The sequence below is a fragment of the Pelodiscus sinensis genome, chromosome 18 (genome assembly GCF_052426305.1).
Source record: "Pelodiscus sinensis isolate ZL-2025 chromosome 18, ASM5242630v1, whole genome shotgun sequence".
In the NCBI taxonomy this organism is placed as follows: Eukaryota; Metazoa; Chordata; order Testudines; family Trionychidae; genus Pelodiscus; species Pelodiscus sinensis.
Genome location: NC_143069.1, coordinates 7,344,038 through 7,365,467, shown reverse-complemented (window position 1 = coordinate 7,365,467; position 21,430 = coordinate 7,344,038). Strand labels below are relative to the sequence as shown.

Sequence of the window (21,430 nt, the reverse complement as noted above, 5' to 3'; positions counted from 1 at the left end):
AGAGGATAGTGGGAAAAGTCCTTGGGGGGGGGGGAGGTCACATGACACCTTTTATTTCTGGTCATGTGTCCATATTGCCCTGAAAGTGTTACCTCCAGAGGCGTGGCTAATGGGAGTCAGGGGGCGTGGCTAATGGGGGTCAGGGGGCGTGGCTAATGGGAGTCAGGGGGCGTGGCTAATGGGGGTCAAAGAGTACATTTAAAAACATCCTTTGGGTGCACACCCTAATGAAATGTGCTGCGCACGCCTATGGGCAGAGAGCAGATCCAGTCCTGGGAGCAGGGCTGCAGCCACAGAGTTGTAGACGCCGCCCAGAGAGCAGATCCGCATGCTGGGAGCAGGCCTGCAGCTGTAACCCACACACCTGATGTGGGTCACTATCCTATGGAGTGGCACTGAGACCACTTCCAGCAAGCAATTATTACAAGGGAGCTCTTCAGCCTATGCTGAGAGGCAACTGACTTATAACTCAAGCTGTAGCAGCTCCTGCCCTAAGCTCCAAAAGTCCCAGGTTCTAATCCACCTGGTGGCAGTTGCACAGCCATGGAAGCAGAGGGGCCAGGGAACCCTCTGTACAGGACACCTCCCTCCCCCCTCACACACACACCCTTGCTTCCTGGAATCAGCCACCTAGGTGAATAAAGCTGGAAACCCCCATGCCTATAGCTGTGCGCCTTTGCTTTCAATAGCTACAGCCATTCTAAAGTGCCCAGATCTCACAACTAAAAAGGAGACGTCCCAATGAGCTGCTAAACTGTGCTGCCTGCCACGGACAAGTAGCTCCAAGAGGAGCAAGTGCTGTTGTCTCTGGAGCCTAATGATGGTGGTGTCTTCCAGCCATTTTCAGATTAGTACAGCTGCCTCCCTGTGAACCAGGTGCCAGCTGGCCATGGGGTCCCATAGACCTGGCTTGTGCAGCCTAACCTGATAACCAAGCAGCCCATCCATTACTAGCCAGCCGATTACCTTGGGCATGGGAGACCATCGCACTCGTAATTCCTGGGGCCTTCACGCACTGACAGGGTTTGACTCGATCGGCCAGCTAGGGAGAAAGAAATAAACAGAAGGCAGAGGAGTCACCAAGAGATCAGAAGACCAGCACGATGCCTTATAGGCCGTTCAGCTGTGAAGAGTCACCAAGACAGGGCAGGTGATGCTAACCTGAGTTAGTCCATTAGCTGCGGCTAGGCTGGGCCACGAGAGGAGAGACAGGCAGTAAATCTGCAGCTGTCAGACCATAAGGAGGACACGGAGGTTTCGAAACCAGCTCAGAGAACAGGGCTGGGTAAGATGCAACCTACCAAACACTGTGATCTGGCCGCTTTCTGTTTAGATCCTGCTGCCCATGCCGCCGAATTCTAAGTGGGGACTCAGGCAGCAGGATCCAATTTTAAATGATTCACGGCTCATGGTTACAGCAGGGGCAGGAGCCACGAGCCCTTTAAAAAGCTGTAGCCACGCTGGACAGCTGCCAGTAGTGGCAAAGCTGTGAGCTCTTTTCTGCGCTTTTAATTGAAAGCCTCAGCCACGGAGAACTCTGAGGGTGGGCTAGTCCACAACACCGCCCCTTCTGCCTCAGGCTCCGCCCCTGGCGCCCATGTCCCCTCCCCGACTGCCTGTCCCAGGCGACCACCTGAACCTGCGTCCCCCATTCCCTCAGATCACAGCTCCCTCCCTGACCCTGCACCCCCCGACACCCCTCCCCCAGGCCAGACTCCTCTCTGGCACCCGCACCCCCTCCCCCAAACCCTCTGCTCCCCCTTCACCCAGGTCACAGCTCCCTCCCTGACCCTGCACCCCCCCGACACCCCTCCCCCAGGCCAGACTCCTCTCTGGCACCCACACCCCCTCCCCCAAACCTTCTGCTCCCCCTTCACCCAGGTCACAGCTCCCTCCCTGACCCTGCACCCCCCCAACACCCCTCCCCCAGGCCAGACTCCTCTCTGGCACCCGCACCCCCTCCCCCAAACCTTCTGCTCCCCCTTCACCCAGGTCACAGCTCCCTCCCTGACCCTGCACCCCTCTAGAGCCCCTCCCCCAGGCCAGAGTCCTCTCCTGCGCCCATACCCCCTCCTGGACCCTGCACCCCTATCCACCGCCCCAGATCATACCCCCCCTCCCTGCACGCAGGCTCCTCCCCTAAGCTCCCTTCTGCACCCAACCACCCCGTCCCAGACCCCAAACCCCTCGGTAGAAATGTGGCCCTTGATCAGTTGCCAAAATGGCCCCCCCATTACAAATTATTGACCAAGCCTGATCCAAATGTTTTTTGAAACATTGTTTAATGAGAATGTAAATACAATTCAATACAATTGGGAGGGTTGGGGGGAGGGGGACGCAGCTGCTGGCTCCTCAGCTCTTGCTGCTCTCACTGGGTGTCTTCCTGCTGCAAGGGAAGCAGAATCCGTCACATTCATCCCTGGGGACTCAGGGGAACTGGCCCCCCAGCATTTCCACCCTCCTCCCCCTGCTCTCTGGTCACCCCCCGTCAGGCCCGCAGGGTGAGCTCCTGACCCCCCCCCCCCCCCCCCCCCCCCCCTCAGAGCTCCTGACACCTCGGCCCCCTCCCGCCTCCTAGGACAGTTTCTGTGTTCAGAGCCTCCCCCACCCCCAGGGACGCTCGCAGGGGCAGGAGGGATTCTGCCAGCAGGGACGTGGGGTGGGGGCAGCCTGAGGAAAGGGGCGGGGGACTCCCTGAGGGGATGGGAAGGAGACCCTGGCCCTGCCCCACTCTCCTGATCTGCTCCGGCTGCTCACCATGTATTCCAGGAGCTGATGGGCCTGCCCATGCAGGGCGTGGGCCAGGACCAGCCCGGCCTGGCTGGGGCGCCGCAGGGGGGAGCGGGCAGCGAGCAGAGCCTTGTCCAAAAAGCTTTTCTCCTGCTCTGCTGTGAAGAGCTGCCCAAAGACCTGGAATCAAGAGCACAGGAGGTTTCAGCTGACGGCCCAGAGCCCGGCCCCAACTCCTGGGGCTAAAACAGCTTCCTCCTCCCCCAAACTCCCTTCCAGACCCTGCACCCAGACGCTCTCCTCACCCGGCACCCCAACCCCTGCCCCAGGTCACAGCTTCCTCCTGCCCCCAAGACCCTCCTACCCCCACGAGGGCCCCAGCCAGCCCCACCCCCGAGCCCTGCCCTGCCCTGGCAGCGCGTCCTTACCTCTCCCACCCGCACGCTGTTGCTGTGAGCCAGGACCCATCTTTCTTTGTAGTAGTGTCTGCACCACAGGTCCTCTGCCTGGTGGATGTTGAGGCCTGCAAGAGACACAACAGGGTCATTCTGCTGGCAGGTCTGAGCCCTTCCCCTCCCACGGGTCCCTGCAGGCATCCCTGGGCAAATGGAGGGGCACAGGGGGCAGAAGGGGAACACAGAGGGACGCATCCCCCCTTGGGCCAGTCTGGGGGAAAAGGGCTGGGTCCCCTCCCCCCGCCGCCGGCACCCTCAGGGTGTCCCTGGGGCCCAGGTCCCGGCTGGGTTCCTTACCCCTGTGGTGCAGGAGGAGTTGATACAGGCTGTGCACCCCCTCCCGGGCCAGCCGGCTGACGTCTTCGGATGGGTCCGAAATAAAAAGGCCCAGCTGGGCCACGTGGTGACCCATCCTCGGCCAGTTGGCGGAGTTCTGAGGGGAGAGAAGAGGGGGGGTCCCTCAGCATCCTGGGGCTGCACGTCCCATGCAAACGGCCGCCGAGGCGGGTCTGAGCTCGGGGGACGGACAGAGACACCTCCCGGGGCGGGGCGGGGCGGGGCCGGCCTTGCGAGGAGACAACCCTGAGCAATGGCCCCGACTGAAGGGTCACTCCGGGGGTGGAACAAGGGGATCCACTGACGGCCACTCCCCAGTCCCCAGGCCCAGTCCCTCAAGAGCCCCCCTGAAGGGCCCAGGGTCGCCCCTCCCCGGGGAAAGGAGAACGCGGCCCATTCCCGGCCCATTCCCGGCCCTGCCTCTGCCTCCCGGGGACGCTCCCAGCCCCGCGCCCTGCAGCCCCAGACCCCCCGGCTCCGAGGTCACTTACGTCAAACCCCGGGAGGGTGGTGGCGACTCCCAGCAGGGCCGTGGTGCTGCCAAGGGCCCTGGCTCGCTCCTGGGGCAGGCGGGACTCCAGCCATGGGCTCAGGTGCTGGGGGGGAAAGAGGCAGGTCAGGACCCGTAGGGAGGTGCCGGTTCTGGGCAGAGCCTGGGGCTCCTCTCGGACTGTGCCCCCCCCAGCCACTGACACTGCTCCTCTCTCGGCCCCCCCCCGAGGAAGCAGGGACAATGGCCCCGTCCCCCCCACGGGGCTCACCTCCATTATGAGCTGCAGCCGGGCGGTGTCTGGGGACTCGGCGAGGAGGCTCGCCAGTAGGGCCTGGAGGTCGTAGGGAAGGGCCCGGATGAACTGCTGCAAGACAAGGGGGAGCCCTGGGTCAGAGGGGGGTTGGGGAATCCAGGCCACCCGCTGGCTCCGGGGTGCAGCCTAGAGCAGGGTCTGAGCCGCCTCGCAGAGCAGGGAGGAGCCCAGGCTGGGCGTGGAAGGGACGGGCCCCCCGGGAGAGCAACGGGAACCCTGGAGGGAAGGATCCAAACCTGCAGCTTCTTCCCTCCCTCTGCCCCCCCCCTCCTCTCTGGAGCTCCAGCCCAGCCCGGGAGCAGGGCCCGGAGGGACGTACCTGAGTGTGGATGGGCTCCTGCTGCCAGTCCCCAGACACAGTCTGTCCCACGGCCGCCGTCAGCAGGGGCTCAGGAGCTGGGCCCGCAGGGGAGGCTGCAAGGTGCTGGCAGGAGAGAGGGGCAGAGGCTGTTAATTCAGCAGCAGGAGACAGAGACTTTCCCACTCCCTGGCCAGGGGATCTGCTCTGGGGGGAGTCGACGGGGGGGTCGGTACCTGAGGCTGCAGGCGGCGTTGAGGCAGTCGGCCAAGACCAGCGGGGGGGGCGAGTCCTCCATGATCTCCTGGGAGACCCAAGGAGACAAAGGGGCGTGTGAGGCTGGGCCCCCAAGAGACGCTCACGCGGCCAGCGCCCCCACCCAGCAGGATCCAACCCCACTGCCTCCCGCTGCCCTGTAGCCCCCCTGCCCGGCACAGGGCCCCTCCCAGCACCCCCCTCCCAAACCGGGACCAGCTCAATCCTTGTCCCCAGGCCGTCTCCTGCCCCTCACTGCCCTGGTGACCAGCCTCTGAACCTCCTCATCCCTGCTCCCCAGGCGCATCCCCAGCAGCCCGCTCGGCTCCCTTCCAGCCCCCCATGGCCCGGGGAGACCCCTCCCTGTCCCGAATCCCCCTTCCTGTCCGGCACCCCAGACCTGCCCCATTTCTGTGTCCCTCCCTCCTCCAGCATCCCCACCCACCCTCCCCATGTCCACCTCCAGCCCTCCTGGCTCCACCCATCCCGTTTCCAGCACCCCCACCCGCCGCCATGGCCCAGGCAGACCCCTGTCCACCCCACGTATCCCCTCCCCTCCTCCCGGCCGCCGCGACTCGCTTACAACGATCCTGGCCATCATGGTGTCCTTGCAGCAGCGCGGCGCCAGGGTGTCCTCGCCCCTTTGGAGGGCGGCGAGGCAGGCGAGGGGGATGGCCAAGAGGAACCGCTGCAGGGCGGCTGGGCTCTGCACCCCAGAGAGAGTCTGTGAGCCTGGGGCCTGCCTGCCCCCCACGGACAGCTGCAGGGCTCAGGCCTCCCAGGAGTGGAGGTGGGAGCTGCCGGTTGTCCAAGCACCCGCACTCCCCCCCAACTGCTGCCTCAGGCTTGTGGGGGCCCAGCTGGTGCATGACAAGAGCCCCCAGCTTGGGGGGCCCAGGTCATGCAGGAGAAGGGGCCCCAGGGGGATCCCCAGGGACAAGCCCCTCCCGGAGGGGGGGACGTGCTGGGAAGGGGCCGGACAATCTCGGGTCCCCCCCGTGTGGAGAAGGTTCCTACCGTGTCCCGGGTGTGGAGCTGCTCTTCGATGTCATAGATGGCCCCTTCCTCCACCCGGGAGTCCATCCGCTCCTGGCAGAGCTCCGCCGAGGCGCAGGGGGGCTCTGTGCGGGAGGGAAGGGACCAGGGTGACTCCAGCGGCCAGCAGGGGTCACGCGCCCCCATGTCAGGGACCCAGGGCAGGTTGGGCCCCACACGCCCCTCGCAGGGACCCATCCCCCTGCCACCCTCACATCTGCCAACGCCCTCAGCAGAGCCCCCACCAGGAACAAGAGAGCCAAGCAGCCCCCGCCCCCATCCATTGCCCAGGGTGCGGGGCAGACACTGGGGCTGCCCCTCCCCCCCCCCGGGTACTGGGTGAGCCCCTGGGCCCAGCGTGTTCACGGCCCCTCACCTGGGTCTGAGCGGCTGCAGGAGGTGGCCCGGCTGCAGCTGGAGGCCCAGGCGCTGCTGCTGACGGACCTGGACCCACAGCTGCAGGGGCTGGTGCGGGGAGCGACGGGCTGGGGGCTCCCGGAGACTGGCAGGTCCCCGGGGGCCGGGCAGGGCGATGCCCCCTGGTGGTAATGGGGGCTGGGCTCCCGGGGCAGGTGTTTCTCTCCACAGAGGAGGCCCCGGAGCCACCCTACCCGGCTCCCCCGCTGGGCTGGGTCCCGCCTGCCCAGCCGCCTCTGGAGCCAGGTCCGGGGGGGCCTGGCCGGTGGGCGAGTCGCCCCGAGCTGGTGGGATCCAGCTTCCCCGCCCGCGGGGACGGAGAAGCTGCTCCCCACCGGCCCTGGGGCCATCTTCAGGGCTTTCTTGAACCACAGCCGAAAACGTTTGGCCATGCTGCAAATGAGGGGAGCAAAGGGGAGCTTGGGGCGCAGCCTGCAGAGCGAAATCCAGGGGTTCCAGCTCCCCAGAGCGACTGCCCCCAGCCCCCAAATGGCCCCTTGCTTATCGGTTCGGTCTTGCACAGGCACTGCAAGGACCTGAGGATATGTCTACACTACCCCGCTAGTTCGAACTAGGAGGGTAATGTAGGCATACCGCACTTGCAAATGAAGCCCGGGATTTGAATTTCCCGGGCTTCATTTGCATAAGCGGGGAGCCGCCATTTTTAAAACCCCGCTCGTTCGAACCCCGTGCAGCGCGGCTACACGGGGCACGAACTAGGTAGTTCGAACTAGGCTTCCTAGTTCAAACTACCGTTACTCCTCATTCCACGAGTCTCCTGCCCATCAACAGCCCCTTCTTGGCCAATCAGGGGAGAATCTAAGGTGTGGGGGGTGGAGCGTTCTCCCCAAAGACACCGGCATAGACTTGTTCCAGCCCCACCTCCCCAGTCCCCACAATCGGGGCTGCATCCCCCACCCCACGGCTCCTGCAAACCACCCCCCGTCCTTCAGCTAGTCTGTTGGGTCCCAAGCTGGGGGAGGCAGCAAGGGAAGGTCACAGAGGAGGCAAGAACAGAGCAGAAATGTGGGGGGATGGAGGAAAAGGGAAACCAACCAGGAGAAAGCCCCAGTGGCGCTAAGGATGCAGCCCAGGTGAGGAATCACCTTCCGGCCCTTGACCGAGGGCTGGGCCTGCCTGGAACCCAGCCGGCCCCGGGCGGGATCCAACCCCTGGGGGCTCTTACCTTCGTCACAAAGGTGTCGGGATGTGGAACTCACAGAACGCGAAGGAACCGTGAGGAGGAGACGCACCAGAGCTAAAGCAACCGGGGGTCTCCAAAGTCCCCTGGGCCCGCCCCCCGCTTTTATCAGCCTGAGATGTGGGTCCCTCTGTGAGGTCACCACCTCCCCACCTGCCCTTTGCCTTATATGCTGAGGGCTGCCCAAAGCCCCTGTGAGGTCACCGCCCCCCCCTCACCCTGCCAGGCAAATGTCCTGCCTCTGGCCACCCCCCTGGGAAGTTTGAGCCATTACTAGGGGTCCCTCCCCCTCCCTCATAGGCTGCTCCCTGCCCTACACTGCAGGCTTCTTGCACGAGAGCTGTTTCACGCCGGAGTTCTTGCGCAAAAGGTCTCGTGCAAGAGTGCCTCCACCCTGCCATGGGCTTTTGCACAAGAGCGTCCATGGCAGTGTGAACGCTCTCTTGTGCAAGAAAGCTCTGATGGTCATTTTAGCCATAAAAGTGTCTTGCTCAAGAAGCCCCTGGTGCCCGTCCACGCTGCCTTCTTGCACAACAGCTCTTGCACAAAGGGGGCTTAGTCATCGTCGGGAGAGGAATAACTCCTGTGCAAGGAGCCCTGTTCTCTGATGCTTTACTGCAAATTTACTTCTGCAAGAACACACGTAGAGTGTAGACGCGCCACAAGTTTTTTCGCAAGAACACGCAAAAACAAGCCATGTGGATGTTTTCTTTTTAGGCAAAAGCCCCTTTTTGCACAAGATCGGTCGGCCTTTTTGCAGGCATAGGGATCTTGTGGGAAAAGGGGGTTTTTTGCACAAAAAGTAAACATCCACATGGCTTGGTTTTGCGCACAAACCCCGAGCACAAAAACGGATCGGCAGAAAATATGCAAATGACATTGCGTGTCATAGAGTCCCTCGTTAGCATATTTGTTGCCAAAAAAACTCGTTGTGTAGACGTAGCCTAGGAGAGAAGCGATCTCAGACACAAAGCCCTTCAGTAAGAGGGCATAGCCCTGGGGCGTGGTAGGAGACGTACGGCAGACATGGGAGGTCACTCTCCTAGCTATTTGGCACGGAGGAGGCCTCAGCTGGAGCACTGTGTCCAGATCTCAGGGCCATGCTTTAGGAGAGAGAGTCCAGAGGGGAACTATGAAAAGGGATTAGGGACCTTAGATATTCACTGAGTAGTCAATTAACCTCATGATTTCTTATCGGTTACTTGACTTTTCGATAGTCCCCAGGGGCCAGCTGTCTCAGTCCTGGCTCGCGCTGGGTCCGGGACCTACCCCCTCTGCGGCTCTGCATTTACAGTGTGTTAGGAGCCAGGCAGGCAGGCAGCCTCGCTCAGTTCCAGTTTGCACCAGGTCCAGAAGCTCAGACCCAGCCCCCAGGCAAGGGCTGCTGCCAGCTTGTGCTGCTGCCTCTGATACAGAGGCAGCAGTACGGAGTGCCAGGAGGGAACTGGTCTAAAAAGCACCTCCCCTTGCGACCTGGCTGCCTGTCATCCCACGCTGCTGCCTCCGTTTTTGGCGAGAGAGAGCCGCCTGTCTTGAGACACCGGTGGGGAGTCGGATTTTCAAAAGGCAGGTCTCTGTCCTTTGTGAGCCTTCCAAAGCGCTTCGGTGGGGGGAGGGGGCAGGAAGGCGGACGACACTCAGGAATTGTAGCACCCAAATCCACGGAGTGTTTCGCCAGCACCTCCTGCAACAGAGCCCAATCCCTGACAGGCTTTTAGGCAAGATAGATCATTTGAAAAAATGACAGACACAGGGTTTTCCGTCACCGCTCTCCCTTTCTTTTATTTCCCTGGGCTAACTGGCTTGTTCCTCTTTGGCTAAGGATGGAAGGGTATGTCTACACTACAATGTTAGTTCGAACTAACGGACGTTAGTTCGAACTAACATTCATAGCCGCTACACTAGCGCTCCGCTAGTTCGAATTTGAATCGAACTAGCGGAGCGCTTAGTTCGAACTAGGAAAACCTCATTTTACGAGGCTTAAGCCTAGTTCGAACTTACTAGTTCGAATTAAGGGATGTGTAGCCCCTTAATTCGAACGAGTGGGAGGCTAGCCCTCCCCAAGTTTCCCTGGTGGCCACTCTGGCCAACACCAGGGAAACTCTATGCCCCCCTCCCGGCCCCAGACCCCTTAAAGGGGCACGGGCTGGCTACGGTGCCCGTGCCAGGTGCAAGCCTGCTAGCACCCAGCCAGCAGACCCTGCACCTGGCACGGCACAGAGCCACCCACCCGATGTCCCCCAGCCCACCCCCTCTTCCCGGGACCAGGCTGGCAGCTCCCGGAAGCTTGCCCGGGACCGCAAGAGGAGGGTACATTCCTGGGCTAGTGCGGACATCGTGGACCTCGTCCACGATCTCCGCACTAGGCACAGGAAAGTGGCCATCTAGGGCAGGAGAGCTGCCAGCCTGGCCACCCAGGAGCAGGTTTGCATGAAAATCAAGGGGGTCCACTGAGACCCCCGACCCTGAGCCCTGAGCTTACAATGGCCGTCCTGGGTCAGACCAAAGGTCCATCTAGCCCAGTAGCCTGTCTGCCGACAGCGGCCAACCCTAGGGACCGTGGAGGGGATGGACCGAAGCCAGTGACCAAGCCATTTGTCTCGTGCCATCCCTCTCCAGCCTTGCACAAACTTTGGGCAGGGACACCACTCCTACCCCCTGGCTAAGACTACTCCATGGACCCACCCTCCATGACTTGATCTCACTTCCCTTTAAACTCTGTTCTAGTTGTAGCCTTCACAGCCTCCTGCAGCAAGGAGTTCCAGCGGTTAACTATTTGCTTTGTGAGGAACAACTTTCTCTTACTAGTTTGAAGCCTGCTACCCAGTCCTTTCCTTTGGTGTCCTCTAGTCCTTCTTTATGGGAACTCAGGAAGAACTTTTCTGAATGCACCCTCTCCACCCAACCCTTGCTTTTAGAGACCTCTATCCTGTCCCCCCTCCGTCTCCTCTTTTCTAAGCTGAACAGTCCCAGTCTCTGTAGCCTCTCTTCATCTGGGACCTGTTCCCAACCCCTTATCATGTTAGTTGCCCTCCCCTCTCCCAGCCTTAATCTTCCCCTCTCCCACCTCCTTTTCCCAGTCTCCCCCAGTTTTGTTCAATAAAGACAGAGTCAATGTTGGAAGAAACGTTATCTTTATTTTGTACATCAATAAGAAGGGGGGCTAGGGAAGGGTAAGTGGAAGGAGGTGAGGGAGGAATGGGGTACGAGCCCCCGATGGGGAGGACTGGGCTGGCTCTGCAGGCTTCTGGGGGTGGAAGCTCTCCTGCAGCCCCCCGATTACCCCCTCTCCCCAGATGGCAGCCTGCGGCAAGTGCAGCCGGGCTGATGGCTGAGTGGTGTGATGTGCCCAGTGTGGGTACTCCGGGCACTCCAAGCCAGGACTGGTTTTCAAGCGGGGCACCCCTTAGAACTGTCTGTCCGGGGTGGGGGTCGGGACCCTTTAAGCGCAGCCCTCGGCTAGCCTGAGACTGCATCTCCACGCTCTAAGTCCTCCTCTGATGCCCTGCTGGCACTGCTTCCGGCCATCCTTAAGCCCTGTTCAGAGTCCACTCAATGTGGACTTGCTAGTTCGAATTAGCAAAACTAGTTTTTAGTTCTAGACGCGTTAGTTCGAATTAGCTTAGTTCGAACTAGCGCTGTAGTGTAGACATACCCGAAGAGAGGAGCCAGCAGGGGTAGAATGAATTGTGTACCAGGTCCTGGAAACAAGAGCATCTCCTCCAGATCACCCATCCACACCTGAACTGTTTAAAAGCTTGGCTGCCAATAAAGACACCTTAGCTCAGCAAATGCCAAGCCAGGCACCTGTGTTTGGACACGAGGGGTGCACAGGGATGTGAGAACCAGGAAGGCTGATCTGTGAATTCACCCCCAACCGTCCCAGTACAAGACAGACGCTTGCGCCAACCAGCAGGGGTCACTGCTCCTCCGGTTTGGCTTGGACAAAGGTGCCCATCTGTTTGGTGTTCGCGTCTCGGAGCTGCGCCAGCTGCCTCTGGCCACGGCGGAGCAGATACTCGATGTGCATCACGTCGGCCCGGGGGATGCTGGCGTTCTTCCGGAACTCAGCCTGGATGCGAGGCAGGAATCCCGGCTTCTCCCGGCCGGTGCGCAGGAACTGCCTGTATAGGCTCAGGACGTGCTTCTGCAGCTTGCTATGCCGGGCCATGGTGCGCCTGGGGAGCCCTCCCAGGCCACGGGGGGGCCAGCGCCACGAGGCAGGGGCTGGAAGTGAACAGAGGCGGAGATGTTAGAGCAGCATCTCATTCCCAGACGCGCCTGTGCAGGCATTTCCATGCACTTTTCACCCCCACCTGCTTGGGTTACCAGATGGTTTAAAAAAAATACCGAACAGCAGGGGCCGGGGGGGGGGGGGGGGGGGGGGGGGGCGGGACTGGCTGGAAGAGAGGGGGTGGGGGGGAACCGGCCGCCGGGAAGCAGGGCTGGCTGGGAGGGGGCTGGAGGGAGCGGGGCTGGCCGGGGGGCAACCAGCCGTCGGGAAGCGGGTCTAGTTGGGTTGAGGACCAAGAGGTGGGGGAACCGGCCGGCAGCGCTGCAGAGATGTACCAGAGCCTGGGTCGGATTCATCTTTGGTGGGCCCTGGCTCCTAGACCATAGACACACTCCCCCCCCCCCCCCACCCCCCCGGAGGCCCTAGGGAAAATGGCACCCCGGCCCTGTGGACATGGTGCCCTCTCTGTTTCCCTTGGCCCCGTAGGCACTAAGCTCCACTCCTGCCGCCCAACTCCTACAAGGCCCGACGGATTTCTCTGTGGCCCCCGACCCAAAAAAGGATCCCCCCAGCCCTGTGTTAGGGGATACGAGGGAGTCTGGCTGGGACGTAAGTGCAAATAACTCTGCTCTTAGCAGCTCTGAACCGATGGGCTCTGCCCTGTGCCCCAACCAAGAACCCTAACATAAGAACGGCAGTACTGGGTAGCCTGTCTGCTGACAGTGGCCAGCACCAGGTGCCCCAAAGAGGGTTGACCAAAGACAATGATCAAGCGATTTGTCTCCTGCCATCCTTCTCCAGCCTTCCACAAACAGAGGCCAGGGACACTATTTCTATCTCCTGGCTAATGGCCTTTTATGGACCTAACCTCCGTGAAATTATCTAGCTTCTCTTTAAATCCTGTTATAGTCCTAGCCTTCACAGTCTCCTCTGGCAAGGAGTTCCACAGGTTGACTACACCCTGTGTGAAGAAGAACTTTCTTTCATTAGTTTTAAACCTGCTACCCATTAACTTCATTTGGTGTCCTCTAGTTCTTCTATTATGGGAACTAATAAATCACTTTTCTTGATTCACCCTCTCCACACCACTCATGTTTTTATAGACCTCTATCATATCCCCCCTCAATCTCCTCTTTTCTAAACTGAAAAGTCCCATCGCTTTAACCTCTCCTCATATGGGACCCGTTTCAAACCCCTAATCATGTTAGTTGCCCTTTTCTGAACCCTTTCCAAGGCCAAAATATCTGTTTTGAGGTGAGGAGACCACATCTGTACACAGTATTCAGGATGTTGGTGTCCCATAGTTTTATACAGGGGCACCCTGAGTTACCAACCCACATGACAGTGCCCATTAAAAACCCACCAGGACTTACCCAGCGTTTATATGCAAAGGTCCCGCACCAGCAGCGATCTGCACTGGACAGGAAACCATCCGCCCAGCACGCGCGGGAAATCACAGGAACCCACCCTGGACGGTCCGATGCCCCAGCCCTGACAGAAGAAAATCAAGGTGTGCTTGAAGTGCCACGCCCACCATCCCTTGGTCCCCTGGGGCATTCGGCACATCCTGCTGGGTGAAAGGGCCGGTCACAGCTCCAGGGTCTGTCACACTTCAGGGCCTTTGGCAGCTCCTATTCACCGGGGTCAGGCAGATAATCGCCCCGAGCTTTCCCAGCACTTTTCAGCATCAGCTCTCAAAGGGGGGCAGCGTGACCCCCATGGGAGCAGGGGAATGTCAAAGAAGGAATGGGGCAGGGCGGGGCAGGCAGCCAACGGCTTCTCCTAATGCAGTGGTCCCCAACCATTTGAGGTTGCCGGGCGCCAAGGGGCGTGGCCGTTTGCCCGCAGGGCGCCCTGGCGCGGGGACCCCCATTGTGCACCTGGGGGCGGGGACCCCCCCATAGCCACATTGCCGGGTGGGGGCCCCCCATAGCCACATTCCCAGGGCCGCCCCCCCCCCCCACAAGCACCGCGTGCCCAGGGCCGGGCCCCCCGCCATGCGCCGTGCGCCCGGGACCGGCGCTCTCCCCCCAAGCACCGCATGCCCGGGGCCGGCGCACCCTGCAAGTGCCGCGCGCCCGGGGCCTGTGCTCCCCCCATGCACCACGTGGCCAAAGCGCGGGCAGCCAATCCGCGGCGCCCCCGGGGCCGGCGCTCACTGTGCACCATGCGCTCGGGGCCAGCTCCGGCACCGCACATGCGCCACGTGCCTGGGGCCAGGCCAGCCCTGAGCAATTGGCGGGCGCATACAAATGCGGGCACCGTGTTGGGGACCACTGTCCTAATGTTAGCAGTGGGGACACCAAGTTCGGAAGTGAATGGTTAACCAGTAAGCCGGTTATGGTTAACCAGTGGGGGCTGGAGCAGCCCTCCACCAGCCATAGGCAGAGGGCACTCTGGCACACCACGGGTAGGGTTGCTCAGCAGTCACAGCAGTGTGCCACGGGGGTAGGTGTTGGGGCTGCTCCAAGTCCATCTTTAACACGTTCTACGTGTCCCATTTAATCGGTTAACTGGTTCAACGTATTGTTTAACTGGTTAGCTAATTAAATGAGATTTTACATCCCTGGCACCAAGGTGGCTAAAAGTAGGGTTGAATTGGGACTAGAAATTCCAGGATATTGACTTTTTTTTCCTGATCACACACAGTTCTGCAAATAAATTCACGTTTTGTTTAGATTTTGACTATTTTTAAATGTATTACGGTGGATTACGGAAGATAAACTTTAAAGAGAACAAAGAGTCATTTCAGGAATGGAAAACTACATTTTAATGTTCTGAAATGGTGGAGTTTTCCCCTTCCAAACAAAAGGTCACTAAAATCAGTGTTTTCCAATGGAAAAACACCCCCTCTGAAAACTTCCTTCCAGCTCTAGTTAAAACGGCCGTATTTTGAAGTGTATAATCAACCTCTGGAACTCACTGCAAAAGGATATTAATGATGGTGAAGGAAAGGGGAGGGAATCATAGAATCATAGAGCTGGAAGAGACCTCAGAAGGTCATCAAATCCAGCCCCCTGCTCTAGGCAGGACCAATCCCAACTAAATCAACCCGGCCAGGGCTTTGTCAAGCTGAGACTTAAACACCCGCTGTGTACAGCCTGTCTGATCCCTTCTGGGGAAGCATGGGTGGGAAGAAAGAATTAGACAGGGTTAGACAAACCCGTAGGTCTTGGTTGACTTCGTCCTGCTTCAGGGCAGGGCGCTAAACTTGGGGACTACTCTAGTCAGACCAACATTTCAATCAATCTTGTCAAGAAACAGGCAAAAAAAAAACCCCAACCCAAACCAGGGAGAAACACGTTCCTTGGTTTGTAAACACAGACACAGAGAACAGCTCCTTCCGCTGGGGGGTGGGAATAAAGAAAATAATCCCTCGCCCCCTCCCCTTCCTATTTGGTCCTAAAGGATGTAGATTTGTGCAGGCTGCGGGGGCAGGACTGATACTCAGGGAACGGGGAGCATGGGGGAGAAGGGGGCAGCTTGCTTACAATCCAGGGGCAACCCCGTGTCTCGGGGCTGGCCCAGCAGAGGCGGGATTTCTGCAGCGCAGGGGGACACGAGGTGAAACAAGCAGCGACTCGGCCGATTGGGGCTTGTTATTGTAGGGTCGCATTGAAGCAGACACTGGCACCAGCGTCGCCTCCAAGAGCGAGGGGAGCGCGCGGCCTGGTAACCCCGGACGGACCCGGACCTGGACCCCCCTGCGCTGGGGGGCCAGGAGTCACCGCCCCCCACCTCTCACCTCCGCCTCCTGCCTGCTCGCAGCTCCCGGGCCCGCGGCAGCAGCTGTGCAGCCGGCTCCGAATGTTGAAACACCAGCAACATTAGCCCTCACTTCCCATTGGCTGGAGGGCCCCAGGGGCGGGCGCAGGAAAGGGGAAGCTCCGCCCTTCGAGGGCCACGTGGGCCGGCAGTGGAAGTTGCAAGTCAGCTGGAGGAGAGAGGGGCCCGGCCCGGCCTGCGCACGTGGCTTTCACCGCAGCGCTCACCTGCCCTCACGCCCCACGCTCCTGCTTTTCCCTCCCTGCGTTGTTCGACCCAACCCTCACCCAGGCATCCACCCAGTTCACCCCGATTCTCATCCCTTTTTAAACTTGTTCCTAAGAAACCCCGATCGGTTCCTGGGAAATTCCAAACAACTCTTATCAGTGGTGCCCGTTACATACCAGCTGGGTTTTCCCTGTGATATTTACATACCCCCTGCCTCCTTTCCCCCCCCTCCCATTTTTTCCTCCCCTGTTCATTTTGGTTCTGGACATACAACACTCCAGTCATCTGAAGAAGTGGGCTATGCCCAGGAAAGCTCATGATCCCATTGACACGGTTTGTTAATCTTTAAGGTGACTATATGTTGTGTTTTAAGTTTTTCCTGTTACAGACTCACTCAGCTACCCCTCTGAAACTCGTGGGCTCTGTCTACACTGCAGGCTTCTTGCACAAGAACTGTTTTGCAGAAGAGTTCTTGTGCAAAAGGTCTTCCATACGAGCGCGTCCACACTGCCATGTGCTTTTGCAGAAGAGATGTGCTTTTGCACAAGAGCATCCATGGCAGTGTCGACACTCTCTTGCACAAGAAAGCTCTGATGGCCATTTTAGCCGTAGGGGTTTTTTGCGCAAGAAATTCATGTTGCCTGTCTACACTGCCGCCTTCTGGAAGAGCTCTTGTGCAAGAGGGCTTATTCCTCGTAGGGAGAGGAATAACTCTTCCGGAAGAAGCCCTGTTTGCTGATGCTGTACTGTAATACTTGTGCAAAAACACGCACGCAGTGCAGACGCTCTGCAAGTTTTTGCGCAAGAACAGCTGTTCTTGTGCAAAAAGCCTGCAGTGTAGACATAGCCTTAGAGGGGCAACCCCAATAGTCATTACTAACAAGGAGTCCTGTGGCACCTTGAAGATTTATTTGGGCATCAGCTGTTGCGGAGGAAAAGCAGGTGCAAGTGTTTTTACCCCTGGAAGCGGATGCCCAAATACACGTGTTAGTCTTTAAGGTGCCCCAGGGTGCCTCTGTTTAAACAAGTGGAAGAGAAGGGCCTGTGTGCACCTCATAGGATGCCAGGCTAGACTGAAGATCACAATGGCCCTCTCTGGCCTGGATGTTAATGAATGGTTGTATCTGGTCCATCTGCATCTTTATGCTTGCATTAACTAACTGGGGGTATGTCTACACTACCCCGCTAGTTCGAACTAGGAGGGTAATGTAGGCATACCGCACTTGCAAATGAAGCCCGGGATTTGAATTTCCCGGGCTTCATATGCATAAGCGGGGAGCCGCCATTTTTAAATCCCCGCTGGTTCGAACCCCGTGCAGCGTGGCTACACGGGGCTCGAACTAAGTAGTTCGGACTAGGTTCCTATTCCGAACTACCGTTACTCCTTGTCCTAGTTCGTGCCCCGTGTAGCCGCGCTGCACGGGGTTCGAACCAGCGGGGATTTAAAAATGGCGGCTCCCCGCTTATGCAAATGAAGCCCGGGAAATTCAAATCCCGGGCTTCATTTGCAAGTGCGGTATGCCTACATTACCCTCCTAGTTCGAACTAGCGGGGTAGTGTAGACATACCCTGGGTTATTTGCAGGTGTTGTACTCAGTCCAGCTGTGTAGGAGCGCCTGCTGCTGGAGGAGAACGCAAAAGTTCTGTTACCTGGGTTGTAAGTCTGGAGCCTCCTCTACTGCATGAGGTAAAAGCCGCTAAAGTTGCAGAGCCCAGTCACTGTCGCTGGATGTGGTCTCCGTGCCACTGGCTGGGACAGTACAACCCACCCAGTAGGTGTGTGGGTTACATGAGCGCTGTCGTTTGGCCTAGATCCATAAAGCTGCTTGCAGGTGGGTTTTATGTAGCTTTATGGATCTTGGCCAAAGGACGGGAGGCGTGATGGTGAAAGGTACAAAGTGAGGTGCTCAGTTCCCATGGAACGTCAATGGGAGGTAGGAAGGTAACCGCCACTGAAGTGCTCATTGGCGTTCTCACCACGACAAGGCCCTGCTGTAGGTGCAAGAGTCGCGTCTGCACGGTGTCCCCATCTCAGGGCGAACGAGGCTCCTACTCTAAGCTCCCTTCTGCACCCAACCGCCCCGTCCCAGACCCCAAAGCCCTCGGTAGAAATGTGGCCCTTGATCAGTTGCCAAAATGGCCCCCCCATTACAAATTATTGACCAAGCCTGATCCAAATGTTTTTTGAAACATTGTTTAATGAGAATGTAAATACAATTCAATACAATTGGGAGGGTTGGGGGGAGGGGGACGCAGCTGCTGGCTCCTCAGCTCTTGCTGCTCTCACTGGCTGTCTTCCTGCTGCAAGGGAAGCAGAATCCGTCACATTCATCCCTGGGGACTCAGGGGAACTGCCCCCCCAGCATTTCCACCCTCCTCCCCCTGCTCTCTGGTCACCCCCCGTCAGGCCCGCAGGGTGAGCTCCTGACCCCCCCCCCCCCCCGAGCTCCTGACACCTCGGCCCCCTCCCGCCTCCTAGGACAGTTTCTGTGTTCAGAGCCTCCCCACCCCCAGGGACGCTCGCAGGGGCAGGAGGGATTCTGCCAGCAGGGACGTGGGGTGGGGGCAGCCTGAGGAAAGGGGCGGGGGACTCCCTGAGGGGATGGGAAGGAGACCCTGGCCCTGCCCCACTCTCCTGATCTGCTCCGGCTGCTCACCATGTATTCCAGGAGCTGATGGGCCTGCCCATGCAGGGCGTGGGCCAGGACCAGCCCGGCCTGGCTGGGGCGCCGCAGGGGGGAGCGGGCAGCGAGCAGAGCCTTGTCCAAAAAGCAGTTCTCCTGCTCTGGTGTAAAGAGCTGCCCAAAGACCTGGAATCAAGAGCACAGGAGGTTTCAGCTGACGGCCCAGAGCCCGGCCCCAACTCCTGGGGCTAAAACAGCTTCCTCCTCCCCCAAACTCCCTTCCAGACCCTGCACCCAGACGCTCTCCTCACCCGGCACCCCAACCCCTGCCCCAGGTCACAGCTTCCTCCTGCCCCCAAGACCCTCCTACCCCCACGAGGGCCCCAGCCAGCCCCACCCCCGAGCCCTGCCCTGCCCTGGCAGCGCGTCCTTCCCTCTCCCACCCTCACGCTGTTGCTGTGAGCCAGGACCCATCTTTCTTTGTAGTAGTGTCTGCACCACAGGTCCTCTGCCTGGTGGATGTTGAGGCCTGCAAGAGACACAACAGGGTCATTCTGCTGGCAGGTCTGAGCCCTTCCCCTCCCACGGGTCCCTGCAGGCATCCCTGGGCAAATGGAGGGGCACAGGGGGCAGAAGGGGAACACAGAGGGACGCATCCCCCCTTGGGCCAGTCTGGGGGAAAAGGGCTGGGTCCCCTCCCCCCGCCGCCGGCACCCTCAGGGTGTCCCTGGGGCCCAGGTCCCGGCTGGGTTCCTTACCCCTGTGGTGCAGGAGGAGTTGATACAGGCTGTGCACCCCCTCCCGGGCCAGCCGGCTGACGTCTTCAGATGGGTCCGAAATAAAAAGGCCCAGCTGGGCCACATGGTGACCCATCCTCGGCCAGTCGGCGGAGTTCTGAGGGGAGAGAAGGGGGGGGGTCCCTCAGCATCCTGGGGCTGCACGTCCCATGCAAACGGCCGCCGAGGCGGGTCTGAGCTCGGGGGACGGACAGAGACACCTCCCGGGGCGGGGCGGGGCCGGCCTTGCGAGGAGACAACCCTGAGCAATGGCCCCGACTGAAGAGTCACTCCGGGGGTGGAACAAGGGGATCCACTGACGGCCACTCCCCAGTCCCCAGGCCCAGTCCCTCAAGAGCCCCCCTGAAGGGCCCAGGGTCGCCCCTCCCCGGGGAAAGGAGAACGCGGCCCATTCCCGGCCCATTCCCGGCCCTGCCTCTGCCTCCCGGGGACGCTCCCAGCCCCGCGCCCTGCAGCCCCAGACCCCCCGGCTCCGAGGTCACTTACGTCAAACCCCGGGAGGGTGGTGGCGACTCGCAGCAGGGCCGTGGTGCTGCCAAGGGCCCTGGCTCGCTCCTGGGGCAGGCGGGACTCCAGCCACGGGCTCAGGTGCTGGGGGGGAAAGAGGCAGGTCAGGACCCGTAGGGAGGCGCCAGATCAGGGCAGAGCCTGGGGCTCCTCTCAGACTGTGCCCCCCCCAGCCACTGACACTGCTCCTCTCTCGGCCCCCCCCCCGAGGAAGCAGGGACAATGACTTTCCCACTCCCTGGCCAGGGGATCTGCTCTGGGGGAGTCGGCGGGGGGGGGGGTCGGTACCTGAGGCTGCAGGCGGCGTTGAGGCAGTCGGCCAAGACCAGCGGGGGGGCGAGTCCTCCATGATCTCCTGGGAGACCCAAGGAGACAAAGGGGCGTGTGAGGCTGGGCCCCCAAGAGACGCTCACACGGCCAGCGCCCCCACCCAGCAGGATCCAACCCCACTGCCTCCCGCTGCCCTGTAGCCCCCCTGCCCGACACAGGGCCCCTCCCAGCACCCCCCTCCCAAACTGGGACCAGCTCAATCCTTGTCCCCAGGCCATCTCCTGCCCCTCCCTGCCCTGGTGACCAGCCTCTGAACCTCCTCATCCCTGCTCCCCAGGCGCATCCCCAGCAGCCCGCTCGGCTCCCTTCCAGCCCCCCATGGCCCGGGGAGACCCCTCCCTGTCCCGAATCCCCCTTCCTGTCCGGCACCCCAGACCTGCCCCATTTCTGTGTCCCTCCCTCCTCCAGCATCCCCACCCACCCTCCCCATGTCCACCTCCAGCCCTCCTGGCTCCACCCATCCCGTTTCCAGCACCCCCACCCGCCGCCATGGTCCAGGCAGACCCCTGTCCACCCCACGTATCCCCTCCCCTCCTCCCGGCCGCCGCGACTCCCTCACCACGATCCTGGCCATCATGGTGTCCTTGCAGTAGCGCGGCGCCAGGGTGTCCTCGCCCCTTTGGAGGGCGGCGAGGCAGGCGGGGGTGACGGCCATAAGGAACCGCTGCAGGGCGGCTGGGCTCTGCACCCCAGAGAGAGTCTGTGAGCCTGGGGCCTGCCTGCCCCCCACGGACAGCTGCAGGGCTCAGGCCTCCCAGGAGTGGAGGTGGGAGCTGCCGGTTGTCCAAGCACCCACACTCCCCCCCCAACTGCTGCCTCAGGCTTGTGGGGGCCCAGCTGGTGCATGACAAGAGCCCCCAGCTTGGGGGGCCCAGGCCATGCAGGAGAAGGGGCCCCAGGGGGATCCCCAGGGACAAGCCCCTCCCGGAGGGGGGGGGAACGTGCTGGGAAGGGGCCGGACAATCTCGGGTCCCCCCCGTGTGGAGAAGGTTCCTACCGTGTCCCGGGTGTGGAGCTGCTCTTCGATGTCATAGATGGCCCCTTCCTCCACCCGGGAGTCCACCCGCTCCTGGCAGAGCTCCGCCGAGGCGCAGGGGGACTCTGTGCGGGAGGGAAGGGACCAGGGTGACTCCAGCGGCCAGCAGGGGTCACGCGCCCCCATGTCAGGGACCCAGGGCAGGTTGGGCCCCACACGCCCCTCGCAGGGACCCATCCCCCTTCCACCCTCACATCTGCCAACGCCCTCAGCAGAGCCCCCACCAGGAACAAGAGAGCCAAGCAGCCCCCGCCTCCATCCATTGCCCTGGCTGCAGGGCAGACACTGGGGCTGCCCCCCCCCCGGGTACTGGGTGAGCCCCTGGGCCCAGCGTGTTCACGGCCCCTCACCTGGGTCTGAGCGGCTGCGCGAGGTG

At 60.7% G+C, this 21,430-nt stretch overlaps 2 protein-coding genes across 10 annotated transcripts in view; both read right to left on the bottom strand.

Moving 5' to 3' along the window:
- The window catches only part of LOC142823330 (maestro heat-like repeat-containing protein family member 7), a 200,137-nt gene that overhangs the window by 38,265 nt on the left and 140,442 nt on the right, over positions 1-21,430 (bottom strand). For 2 of the 9 annotated variants that reach the window (XM_089769963.1, XM_089769958.1), the window contains 3 exons: positions 21,016-21,119; positions 20,578-20,700; positions 4,862-4,929 (listed from right to left, as the gene is read on the bottom strand). In XM_089769963.1, coding sequence (XP_089626089.1) covers positions 4,862-4,929; positions 20,578-20,673 — 164 coding nt within the window. In that variant the 5' untranslated portion in view covers positions 20,674-20,700; positions 21,016-21,119. Of the gene's footprint in view, positions 1-4,861; positions 4,930-5,463; positions 5,587-5,897; positions 6,002-6,291; positions 6,726-20,577; positions 20,701-21,015; positions 21,120-21,430 lie in introns of all 9 variants that reach the window. The other 7 variants (XM_089769961.1, XM_089769959.1, XM_089769955.1 and 4 more) reach the window with 6 other exon arrangements.
- LOC149523194 (uncharacterized) lies at positions 2,264-3,628 on the bottom strand. Its single transcript, XM_089769968.1, has 4 exons — positions 3,483-3,628; positions 3,159-3,253; positions 2,758-2,910; positions 2,264-2,386 (listed from the first exon to the last, which is right to left on the bottom strand). The coding sequence occupies exons 1-4, from the start codon at positions 3,595-3,597 to the stop codon at positions 2,369-2,371; spliced, it is 381 nt and encodes a 126-aa protein (XP_089626094.1). The 5' UTR covers positions 3,598-3,628; the 3' UTR covers positions 2,264-2,368.